The 13,199-nt window shown below is 27.5% G+C and overlaps 2 protein-coding genes across 2 annotated transcripts in view; one reads left to right on the forward strand and one right to left on the reverse strand.

The window, feature by feature from the left end:
• The window catches only part of LOC100197630 (serine/threonine-protein phosphatase PP1-beta catalytic subunit), a 28,180-nt gene extending 19,759 nt beyond the window's left edge, over nucleotides 1-8,421 (reverse strand). The window contains exon 1 of the mRNA XM_065805087.1: nucleotides 8,240-8,421. Within this exon, the coding sequence (XP_065661159.1) occupies nucleotides 8,240-8,291 (52 nt within the window). The 5' untranslated portion in view covers nucleotides 8,292-8,421. The remainder of the gene's footprint in view (nucleotides 1-8,239) is intronic.
• A 47-nt stretch (nucleotides 8,422-8,468) lies between these two features.
• On the forward strand, nucleotides 8,469-12,949 carry LOC101237615 (uncharacterized). The gene is made up of 4 exons (XM_065805088.1): nucleotides 8,469-8,634; nucleotides 11,455-11,582; nucleotides 11,660-11,888; nucleotides 12,520-12,949. The coding sequence occupies exons 1-4, from the start codon at nucleotides 8,564-8,566 to the stop codon at nucleotides 12,779-12,781; spliced, it is 690 nt and encodes a 229-aa protein (XP_065661160.1). The 5' UTR covers nucleotides 8,469-8,563; the 3' UTR covers nucleotides 12,782-12,949.
• The last annotated feature ends 250 nt before the right edge of the window (nucleotides 12,950-13,199 follow it).

Consider the following 13,199-nt stretch of genomic DNA (forward strand, 5'->3'; position numbering starts at 1 on the left):
TAGGCAAAGGCTAAAAAAAGTCAACTTCAACTTAAAACAGCACCTGCCTTGGGGCTCTTGGTTAAATAAAGACTAGAGGAAGTGTCTCAATAAAAATATTCATCTTGGGCAGATGTTAAATGCATCCTGCTACTGACTTATAGAAGGCCTCCTGGGCAAAGACTTAAGGGGTAAACAGATTTTATCTGTTGACCAGCCTCATACCATTTCCAGTTTAGGATGTTAAACACTGGATCTTCTTGACTTAATGCATGGGTTTTGCTTGTGCCTCTATTTTTATGACTAGGCAACTCGCTCTATTATCTCTTAATGAGGGTATAGTTCTAAAACTCAGTTTTATGGTTCTGAGGTCGTCCGTTAGTCAGGTTTTCTAAACTCTGTGGTAGTTCTCAGAGGCAGATTCCATCAACAGCTGAAAAATATCAGAGTACTAACAGTGCCATGTTGCGCATGGATGGTGTCCTTGTTTCTACTTTTGGTGTGTATTGTTGAAGCCACATTTGGAGCCCTTTGATACGGCTTAGGGTCTATTAATAGTAATAAGGCAACTGCTTGAACTGTTAAACAGTGTACTGAGTACTATCCATGCTTTGAGTCAAGTTCTTTTTAAAATGAAAATGACTAAAGTACCAAAAACTATAAAACATAAAAAACCATTGTCATCACCAAGTTCATTAAAACTTATCATTCACTAATATTCGTGGTCTTTGAAGTAACTTTTGTTCTGTTGAGTCTTTCCTCTTGCAAAGTTCACCAGACCTACTAGTTCATTGTAAAACTAATTTGAGTTCAGCTGTCTTATCTTATGATCTTAATGTTGATAGTTATCGTCCTTTAATTCATAAAGACTCCAATAGTCACATGCTTGTCCTGGGCATTTACATTCATAAGAATTAACCCATTTTTCGCGAAGCTATGTTTGAATCCACAGACTATTCTTTTATGTGCTTTTGCTTATCACCACTGTTCTATATCATTCTCCTTCATCTCAAGACTACACTTTTTTCAATGTTATTTCTGATCAAATTGACCAAGCCCTCTCTCTTTTTCCATCAACCAATATCGTTGTTGTTGGTGACTTGAATGCCCATCACACTGAATGGCTTGGCTCTAGTGTCAGTGACTCTGCTGGTGTTAAGGCCCTCAACTTTTTTCTTTCTCAATCTCCAACTCAAATAGTCAACTATCCAACTCGCTTTCCAGACAACCCGAATTATTTACCTTCTCAACTCGACCTATATCTTGTTTTTGATCCTAGTCAGTGCTCAGTTTCTCCAGATTCACCCTTAGGTGCTTTTAATCACGGTTTGGTCTCTTGAAAACTATTATTCCTCAAGGTTCAATCTTTGGCCCTATACTCTTTTAAATTTACATTAACGATCTTCCAGATATTCTCACATCTAAGGTGGCATTGCTCGCTGATGAGATTTCAACTTGTTTCTCCGCGCAGCGGCATTGTTCCTCAAGGTTCGTGTTTCGGAGTTATAGAGTTGAGAGAGGGTTATAACCACTATTAAGTAGCCTCCTCATCTGTAGTGGCCTTCTCGGCCTTGAGGAGTTGAATGACAAAAAAACAAAAACAAAAAAATATTACCATTTATTCTTGTCATGATAAGCCAACACTCTCTGATTGCTTGGAGGGGGCATATAAGCTTGAAAAGGATCTCACTTCTGCAACAGCTTAGTTCTCTTTTAGACAAGGTGCAAAAACGCATTGTAAAACGCATTGCAGCCAACCTCCAACCATTATCACATTGTCGTAACGTTGCTTCTCTTCCTTTTTTCTACTAATACTATAATGGGCACTGCTCTAAAGAGTTAGCGTCTCTTGTGCCATCTACTAAAATTCATTCTCATGTTACTTGTCATTCAATTAAGTTTCATCCTTTTTCTGTAAATAAGTGCTCCAAAAATTCTTATTCCTCTAGTTTTTTTCCTCAAACATCAGTTTTTAGAATTTACTTTCTTCATCTTGCTTTCCTGATTCATATAATTTGCAATCTTTTAAGTCGTCTGTCAATTGTTATCTTGCTCTGCAAACTTTATCTTTTCTCTTCCAATAACTTCCAACTTTTATAGTGGTTGCTTGCAGCCTTGTTGGAAGCAAAGATATAAAAATAAAAAAAATAAAAAAAATAGCGTTTATGTAAAATTATTTGTTATAAAAGTTTGAATGAGGATTATGTTTGATATAAGCGCTATTTACTAATGAAAAAAACTCAAATAAAATTAAAAGTTTATTTTTATTTTATTTATATTTTATTGTAATGATTGATTTTTTAAGCTTGAAGCAAAGATCATAAAAACATAAATTAATTCTTATAAAAGATTTACTATTAATTTGAAACTAATTTAACAAAAATATATAATTTTATTCTAATAAAAAAAATATATAACTTAAATTAAAAAAATATATTCAAGTTTATTAAAAATAAATTAATGCTTAACTGTCAAACCTATTTAAAAAAATTACTAAATATTGTTCAATATTTAAATTTTATTTGTTAAAAAAAAATTGTTTTTTTGGTTTTCCCTCCTATATTTTGTTTTTTTGTACTCAAAAAACAGCTGCATCAAAAATTTGCACAAAACGTAAGTTAAACTTTTTTATTATTATGCAAATTAAATCGCAGCAATTATTTTTTAATAAACGATATATACAGCGATATAATTTTAATAATAAAATAATAAACTAATAAACTTTTAATAAATAAAGTAAACAAATTTGTTACTTGCTAATGTTTTTAAATAAAAATCATTTTTAGTTGCAAAGCCGCAAAAAAAAATTCAAATATATATATATATATATATATATATATATATATATATATATATATATATATATATATATATATAGTTCTATAGATTGTTGCATTTGGGAAGTACGGAAGGAAAAAAATGATTCTTACGCCAACACATACGTCACTTTTAATTACTTTTGACTTTCGTCCAACATTTCAACGCCGACCTAACTGCCGGCGTTAAAATGTTAAAGATTGGCAAAAAATTGCCGACCGTGTTTCTTGTCTTATGGTCAGACCATTGTATTAAATTTTTTTTTTGCCAACCTTATACCAACCTCTAAAAGATTGAAGTCGGCAAATAATTGCCGACCTCATTTTTCCTAATTCCGAGGGTTGATATATATATTATATATATATGATATATATATATATATGATGTATATATCATATATGATATATATATCATATATGTATATATATATATGATATATATATCATATATGTATATGTATATCATATATGTATATGTATATGTATATATATATATATATATATATATATATATATATATATATATATATATATATATATATATATATATATATATATATATATGCTGGTGGATAACTCAAAATTAGAGCCACCTCAAAATTTAGACAATATTTGAGTTTCGACTGTGAAATTAATTAAAATACATACGGATGTCCAGTTTTTGTCATTTCGCATTGTTAATTACTTTGTTTTGAACATATTTTTACAATGACAACACTATTGAGCGGTTTAGAGTGAAGTTAGTTGCATTATTGCAGAAGATGTCACATTTTAGCACGTGCTGTACTGGGCGATAGTTGTGTTTCTGGCGGTTTTTATTTGTTGATTTTATATTTTTACACCAAAATTTGTTTATTTTACTATTCAACACTTATTATATATTCTATTTACAAGTAAGTTATCATTATTTTACAACTTTTTTATCATATTTAGGTAAATTTTGCTATTTTTTAAAATAATTGGTGTTTTTAAGGTATGGGCAAAGAGAAAGATATTTCTCCGACAAAACTAGGGCTTATTCAAGGATATTTGTCGAGTGGAAATCATTCCAACAGGCAAATTGCCAAGTGTGTGAATGTTTCCAGAGCAACAGTCGATAAGATTAAAAGAATACTGGACAATAATCAATCACTAAAATTGAATAAAAGAAAAAATTGTGGACGAAATTGAATTACAACGCCTCGCACCGAAAGAAAAATAATGGATATTGTGATAGAAAATAGGAGAAAATCGAAAAAAGTGCTTAAGGAAATCATAAACAATGAAGGTATAACAATATTCCTTGCAACACTTCGGAGAAGAATGGCGGAGCAGGGGTTTAAGGCCTGTAGACCAGCCAAAAAACCAAGGCTCACCCAGGCAATGAAGGATAAACGCCTCTAATGGGCTAAAAATCATCGCCATTTTACCACTGATGATTGGGAAAGAGTAAGTACTCAGTTTCTCTTCATAAACACATTAAAATTTAAACGAATACCATATTAAAAAAAAAGAATATAAGTATTTCATCAGAAATATTAACCAAATTTTGAAAATTTTAGGTTTGCTTCTCAGTTAAATCCACATTGGAAATTCTAATGGATAAAACTAATTTCGTCTGAAGAAGGACAGGTGAAATGTTCAATGAAGATTGTCTTGTGGAGAGGGTGAAGCACCCGCTAAAAATTATGGTCTGGTCAGTCATTAGTAGCCAGGGTACTGGAAGGTTATACATTGTAAAAAATACAATGCGGCAGGACCAGTACATCCAAGTCTTGAAGGAAGAATGATTCCTCAAGCGATGGAGTGGTATCCGAATGGGAACTTTACCTTCCAGCACAACTCTGCTCCATGCCATAAGGCAAAAACTGTAACAAAGTTTTTAGAGGCTGAAAAAATCCATGTATTACCCTGGCCAGGAAACTCGCCTGACCTAAATCCCATAGAAAATTTATGGGAATTGTTAAAGAGGGATATAAGTAAAAATCTTATAACAAATAAAAGAGATTTGATTGAAAAATTAATTTAATTAAAAAAAATTGTCAAAACCTCATCAAAAGTATGACCAGAAGAGTTGAAGCCGTAATTGCTGCAAAAGGTGGCCACACTAAGTATTAGTGATTTTGTGTACAATATTTTGTATATCTTATTTATTTTTCCTAAATATACGTTACACTTCTATATTTTTGTCATTTACTATTATTTATATACTATATTCCCAAAATAAATAGTGGTAAATTTAACTCATTACAAAATATAGGGAAAATCAGCTTCAGACAATGAAAATTTGTAAAAATGTTGGGTGGCTCTAATTTTTTGAGCCACCACTGTATATATATCATATATGTATATATATATATGAGGTCGGCAATTATTTGCCGACTTCAATCTTTGAGAGGTTGTTATAAGGTTGGCAAAAAAAAAATAGAATGGTCTGACCATAAGACAAGAAACACGATCGGCAATTTTTTGCCAATCTTTAACATTTTAACGCAGGCAGTTAGGTCGGCATTGCTGAATGCTGACCCTAATTCAGAGAGCTGATATATTATCAGTCTTATCTGTATTTCGCGCTCACCAACAAGCCCTCAAAACTTAGGCAAAAAAAGTAAAAGCGTTATTTTTTTTTTAATTGCAACAAATCTTTTTTGTTTATCAAATACTTAAACAAAAAAATGTGAAAACACTTTTATGCATGAATTATTTTATTTAGAACATAAATAAAACTTTTTTTTTTAATGTTTTTATTAATGTAATTATTTTATTTGAAATTTAAATAAGTTGTTTTTTTGCTGTTTTATTTTTATTTCTTAGCAGTTTTATTATTTTAATTAAAAACTTAAATAAAACGGTCATTTTGATGAACTTAAATAAAACGCTCATTTTGATGAACTTAAATAAAACGCTCATTTTGATGATTTTATATTTAATATTTCATTTAGAACTTAGATAAAATGTTTTTACGTTTGTTTTTATTTTAATTATTTTGTTAAATATATACATCATACCTTTTTGTAAAGCATTACACTGCCTTTAATTTATGTACGCGTAAAGCTATTTTACGTACACCTAAAGTGATTTTCATTTATCGAAATTTATAACTTATGGAACTTTAAGTTTGGGCGCCCATACTGATCAATGGTATGGGATAACATCTGGGTACGGGACTGTTGTAACTTCTATTTCAAGCATATATAACTGTACCTTGAAAGAATTTATTGGGTTAAATTTTGAAAAGAAGTACTATTTGTCAAAGTTAATTTTGTATAATGAAAAAATAACCAATGATAAACAAGAAAACAAATTTGATGTAACAAATATGCAAATTTCCAAATAAAAACTAGATTAAATAAAATCAACTTTCTCTTTAAGTTCAACCTAACTAAAAAACGACAACAACATAAAAAAACAAAACTTCCTAACGAGAGAAGCAAAACAAGTCTGATGTCTGGTACAACTTCTTCTCAAATAGGAAACTCAAACAATGGAATCAACTGCCAATAAAATGCCAAAACCCCCAAAAAACAAAAACAATCATGATAAATTTAAAAAAAAAATTTTTTTACAACTACCATAAACTGTATATTTATAGGCATTTTTCATTTGTCATTGAACTTTAATAATAATAATAATAATAATACAGGCCTTGTTTTAAATAAAAAATACTTAACGCAATAGCCTAATGTGAATTTGACGTCATAAAATTCTCTTTATTTTTTTATTTTTTAAAGACATTTACGCTTTTAAATTACTGCAATATTATTAATTACTGCAAAACGAGTTAGATATTACTTAACTTCTTTTTATTATTATTATAAGGGAATGTTCATTTATTTATTTATTTTGGTAATATTAAATAATTAAATCTAATATTACATTTTTTTTTAATGTTTATAATAATAAACATTAAAAAAAATTTAATTATTATAGTAATAAACTTAAATATATTTTTTAAATCAAAATTAAATAATATATTTTTTAAAACTAAATTAAATTATATTTTTTTATCAGAATAAAATAATATATTTTTATTAAATTAGTTTCAAATTAAATCATACATTTTTTATCAAAATTAAATTATATTATTATGATCTTTGCTTCAAGCTTAAAGTATTAGGGTTTTTTAAGCAAAAAATCAAACATTACAATAAAATAAAAACAAAATTAATATAAATTTTTTATTTTATTTGAGTTTTTTTTATTAGTAAATAGCCCTTATATCTAACATAATTGTCATTCAAACTATTGTAACAAATATTTTTACTTAACCATCATTCAAAAGTTAATGTGGTTTTTTTAAAAATTAACTACTTTTTTCTTACTGCTTATAAAAAAATTTAAAAGTTAAAAAATGGTAAAAAGTCACTTAACCAAATTCTTTTAATGCTTACATAAAATTAGTTACATAAATCGCTCTAAGCGTAGCCTTTTAAAATAAGGCCTGATAATAATAACTATGATTGTTTAAAGTCACCACCAATAAGCCATTAATTCTTACCCGATTTTAGAAGTATTTTAATTTTATAATCTGCAAATTGAGTAAATGCATTTACTGCATAATTTTTATCAGACCATACATTTTTCCTGAGATGCATGAAAGTATGACAAGCTGGTTAAAAAAAGAAAGGTATTGATGAGGCCAACAGTTTTATTCCTGATGCAAAAATATTTTAATAATATTCACGTCAGCTGATGATACACTATCATCTATGTACATGCATACCTACAAAGAATTTACTAGGGAACCTTTGTAAGTAATAAACCTGAAATTTACAGACAGTAAATTTTTATTATATTATTCAAGTTTTCTGACTTTTTTTTCAAATAAAAATTTTTTTATTAAAAATTAATATAATAACTTCAACATTATAAACATTCTTCAACTTTCTATCTATATTTTTACTTAATTGAAAACACTAAAAGATAGTTTTGCTTTATGCAAGCTCGCTATTTAGCAATATATTTTTATAAAAACTATAAAAAAAGTTATATAAAGGACATTCAGATTATTCGTGTTCATGTTTTACAGAAATCAAAACTTTGATAAATCTAAGAAGTCAATATTGACACCCCACGATTTTGAGAGCTAATATGTATTTAAGAATATATAAAAAAAAAATTCAAAATAAAAAAAGCCTACTTGACATCAAACTTAAAAATAAAACAAAAGATCGTACTTAAAAATGTGGTTACAGAACCTTTATGCTTATTTAAAGATTTTGCAAAAACTAATTCAATTCTTAAGTACAATCTAATGTTTTATTTTGATAAAGGTTAAATATAAAATAATTATAACACAAAGTAATTATGTTATGAGTAATATAAAGTTAATTTTATGGGTTGGCTATACAATAAACATACATTTGGAAAGATTTTAAAACCTCGTTGAACAAGGTTAAAAAATGACTGCTAAAAGTATTTCCTTAAAAAAAAGCTTTCAAAACAATATACAACAAACAAGCTACCTTCTAGAAGACGAGCTATAACTGAATCAATATTAAGTTCCGCTTCAGCCATACTTAACAGCAAATAAAATCGGTTATTATTAAATTCAAAAAAAAACAAAGCTCAATGGAAGGAAAAGGTTTTGGTCGATACGGTACTCCCGCGGTACGAGCTAAACAGTGTTTGCTATGGTCGCACTTTCACAAAAAAAATTGTATAAAAGTAATTTAATTATTGACGATGCGAATGACTGTGTAACATTTTCTGACTCCGCAGTGTTGGGCTTCACCCTAAACCGCGGAGTATTTATAAAATTGCTGTTTAACGATTTCCAAACGTGGGTCATGACGCATCTTTATTTACAGGTCATCTCTTCGACGATTTATCGAAGTTGTAATTTGTTGTTCAAATTAAGGTTAAAAGTTTTTTATGTAGGTTTTTTTTTGATTTTAATAATTTGTCTATGGACAATCCTTGCAACTTCAAATTTTATTACTTAAAATATTTAAAAAAATATGCTATCATTATTTTTGTATTAAAGGTGCTCTCGTTACTTTTGTTACCTTAAAATTGTTATTAAGTTATTGCAATTTCTTCTTATTAACAATTTTTTAATTTAAAATAATGTATTAATTTTTATGATTTTCAGACCTATATTTTTATACGATTCTTTATCAGCATAAAATCTCTATTATAGCCAGTCAATAAAATCTCACTTTTTTTTTAAATGGCCATAGAACAAAAGTCATTGACAAAATGAACTTAAGGCAGATTGTTTGTTTTCTGTTTTTTCTGAATTTTCTGTTGTTAGACATTTTCAATACCATTTGTGCAACTTAGTAATACTGATCAATTTACGTTGTGTCTCACAAATGCATCTTAAGGCAATATATCCATTTTACCCTGTTTTTATTACCATATAAAATCTTTTGCTTATATGACTTTGAGATTAGATAGATTTCATCATGAATTTCATAAAAGAATCTTTATTAATATTGTTTAATAATGTTTGTCTGAATTTATTAAATGATTTTAAGCAAAGTGTCATCATTTTTACTTAATTCTATTTTTACAATTTTGGTCTGTTTCTCTTCACTAAGGTTTGTTTTTGTATTGAAATTTTAATTGTATAATTATAATTTTAAAAGAAAAACTCCAACTAAACGAGCTATTAAGACATGCTATGTAGTTATTCTTCAAAAATGAATCTATAAATTAGATTCTTAAATATTTTTGTAAATTAGATTTGATTTTGCACAAGTGGTTTGTTTTTCTAACCTTTCTATACTTTCATACTATTCTTTAATCACATTTTATACAAATAAACTATTAATAAGACTTAAACTATTTTTCTGAAAACTATACTTTTTGAAAAATAGTTAGTCACTTATTTTGACTTTCTTCTCTCTGTTTTTGCTTTTATAAAACTAATTTTATGAGTCATTTGTTAGCAACACCATTTGTAACTTTATTTTATAGTTATATGTAACATTTAAAAGAAGAAAATTAATAAGCATGATGTTCATCTTCTTACTAATATAAGTATTGCAATAATCACATTCTGGTATTTAATTCAATTGTTAGTGAATAAGTGAAAAATTTTTGAAAAATAGGTTGACCTTTAAATATGAATTAAATATAAGAGCATTGCCTGCAATTTTCTCATATTTAGTTCAAATCTAAAATTTGAAAATGTATCACTTGGTTGTCAGAGGCATTTTTTTTTGGTTGTCAGAGGCTGTTGTAGTTGAAGTTAATAAAAAATGTATTGGCTCGATAAATTCTAATGAATTGTTTCTATTTAACAGTTAAACTTAAAGAATATTGTATAAAAATCATTTTGAACCATTTCTCCTGGCTGTATTAAAAGTGAAACAATGATTTTTTGTACACATTTTTAGTTTAGTAAATTCAATTAAATATTTTTAGTTTAGTAAATTCAACTAATTAACTAATTACAACATAAACATCGTTTTTTGTAAATTTGCAACATTGTAAGGATTTTATTTGTAATATTTTGCTATAACTATGATAAAAAGTTAGGTTCTTCAATGTTAACCTAACTTGTTATCAATCAATGATAAAAAGTTAGGTTCTTCTTGTATACTATTAATTTTTGTCATATATTATAAATAAGAAATTTCTCAAAAATCAAGGTATTTTTGGAAAACCGCATTACTTCTTGTAAGACATTGTTATTTTCAAAAATAGTCTGAAAAGTTTTGAAGAATAACTATGATAAAAAATATTAATAAACAGCCCTCTAAATTAAGGTTTACATTTGACAATACTGACCTAACTGCCGACCTTAAAGTGTTTAACCGTTTATAGCAGGCTTTTTTTTGTTGTTGTTGTTAATTTCCATTTTTGTATTATAGGCTTTCACAGGAAGGTATGCCACCATTATATGACTAGGCAATTAATATTTTACTTTGACAGTTTGGTCACAGCTATTTCAAAAACATTTCAAAAATGCACTAAATAAAAAAGATTCTGAATTTTATCTTAGAGAAGTAAATGACATTGAAATGTTTATCTTTGCTAATGTTTTTATATTAGCAAAACACATTTAAATAAAGTAACAATTTACTGATGATTTTTATTTAAAGTTGAATATAGTTTTTTTAACTTATATAAATTATATAAATATGCATTTTTTTATAATAAATGTTATTAATAATAAAAAGTTATTTCGTTTTTATAAACAATGACTTTCTTAGACAACAAAAGTCTCTTTCATGAATTTTATATCAGAATCATTAAAGTTAATACACTTATAATGATAAAAAAAATTGTAGTTGAATAAAAAAATAAATGTTTTTAAATGTTTTTACTAATAAACAGTAAAGATAAAAAATTCAAAGTTTATTATTCTAAGCGTAGTTAAAAACATGATTTAAATAAACTTACCGTTTCAGTTTGTTGGGTTTTTTTTTTTAGCTGAGTTATATTTTTGTTTTTTGTGTTAAGTTATAGTTAAATTTTTTTCATTTTCTCTTGCATTAAGATTTCTTTTCTTTTTTTAAATGAATTTTTTTTAGTTCATTTTTAAATTTGGAAAGCTCGAAACAGAATATTATTTGCATTGTCATATAATGGTGTGCGAATGCATGCCTTCCTATGAATTATGATAAGCCTGTATTTAGTTTTTTAAATTTGTTTTTATTTGATTTTTATACTCGTAATAATGAGTACAATACAATAACATTAAATTTATTTTGGTTTGATTTATTAGATCTATATCAACAGGTTTTTGCCTTCACAAAACTCCTCGTGTTTTACCAGTAACACACCAAATTCTTGGTGAACACAATGCTCAGTATTTTACTCCTTATCCTCAATTAACAAGAGAAGAATTAGAAGGTATAATTTTTTTGTCATTTGGACAATCAGTGTGTTGGATTATGGCGATGAAAAGATGTAAAAATGTTCTGTTCCAGACCCCCCACCTCGAGTATCTGATGAAGTGAGGGATCTTCTACAGTTACGAAGAAAAAAGTTGATTGGTGAAAATAAGTGGCAACCACCAAAAATTAGTGCACATGTTTTTCGAAAAAAGAGAAAAGAGCTTATTAGAGCTGGACATTATTTTCCGATATTTCCATCACGCGACAGAATGCTTGATCCAATGCCAAAAGTTCAACAACATATATTAGAAAAAGAAGAGCGGTAAGTTTTACTTAAATAAAAGATTTACTTTTTATCGTTCTACATCATATAAGTAAGAAATTGTTGTGCATAAATTTTATTGTAAATTTGTTGTGCATAAATATTAGGCATAAATTTCACACAGACAACATAAAATAAACAAAAATATGCTAGGCGTATCTAAAGCATACCAATACTAGTTTAAAGTCAGTTTTTTCTATATATTAGTTTTAAATAAAATATAAATTAGTTTTTAAAAAAGATTCTTGTTATTAACGTTTGATAGATTTCTCATTAAACATTTTTTTAAAATCTTATTCACCTCCCCAAATCCAAGAAGGCCTTTACAGTTGAGGAGGCTACTTCATTGCCTTTTACCTTCTCTCAACTCTTTAAGCCCATAAAACAAACCTTGAGGAACAAGGCCGCTGCATGGAGAATCAAGTTATTACCCATTTAAAGTTTGACACAAAGTCGTTTGTTTTGGCCTTTTAAATAAAATATTAGTTTAGGAAAAAAAAAATAGTTGTTAGTTTTAAAATTTTAATGGAATTTAGATTTGACACTGTAATATTGAAAACTAGAGCTTTATGCAATATTTAAAAGTATATTTAATATCTGTCAAAGTAATTTTTCTTAATTGAAACTTTAGGTTAAAAAAAATTGAGCAGAATATGAAAATGATGCCTCTTTGGATTGCTGAGTATAAGTCAAAAATGAGAGAAAAGAAATTAAAAAAATTAGAAGATGAAGAGGAGCAAAAGCGAAACAAAAGGTATATAGAAAAGCTTGGTTTACACCCAAAGGATCCCAGAGCAAAGGATGCTTTAGAAGGACTTATGAAAGATAAACCTGAAAAGGCTAAAAAGAAGTTTACCACTAAAAAAAAGTCTAAAGTTGAAGTGGAAGAATAGTCATTATTATAGGTTTTTTTTTTAAAAAAAATTTAATGGCTTCATCTTTAACTTTTTCCTTCAAAGACTATTTCTCTTTTTAGTGGATTTTTTTAGTGCGTCTGAAATCTTAATATTAGAGTAAAAAATTCGTCAAAATTATTTTGATTTAAAAACTTTTTTGATTCATGAGTTGTTTTCCCTACGTGTTAAGTACAAAGAGTGCGTGCGTATAAAGAGAAGGGGTGTTAATCCTTTTCACCCAGTGTCGCGCACAATCTGCGAGACATGTTCTTAAAAAGCTGGCATTTGATCACAAAGATCACTATGGGGGGTGGGGAAATTGTAAAATGCGGCTCAAATTAGTTTTAATTGATATCGACAAATCCTTGCTTAGTTGTAATTTATTATTACTATTATAATTATTAACATTTTTTAA

Source organism: Hydra vulgaris, chromosome 09, assembly GCF_038396675.1.
Source record: "Hydra vulgaris chromosome 09, alternate assembly HydraT2T_AEP".
NCBI classification, from domain to species: Eukaryota; Metazoa; Cnidaria; class Hydrozoa; order Anthoathecata; family Hydridae; genus Hydra; species Hydra vulgaris.

What these genes read in the sequence shown, in the direction of transcription:
- LOC101237615 (XM_065805088.1), top strand. Translation starts at nt 8,564, where the DNA reads ATGACGCATCTTTATTTACAGGTCATCTCTTCGACGATTTATCGAAGT. An exon ending in AATTTGTTGTTCAAATTAAG is followed by an intron (nt 8,635 to 11,454) that starts GTTAAAAGTTTT and finishes TTGATTTATTAG; the next exon opens with ATCTATATCAACAGGTTTTT. An exon ending in AACAAGAGAAGAATTAGAAG is followed by an intron (nt 11,583 to 11,659) that starts GTATAATTTTTT and finishes GTTCTGTTCCAG; the next exon opens with ACCCCCCACCTCGAGTATCT.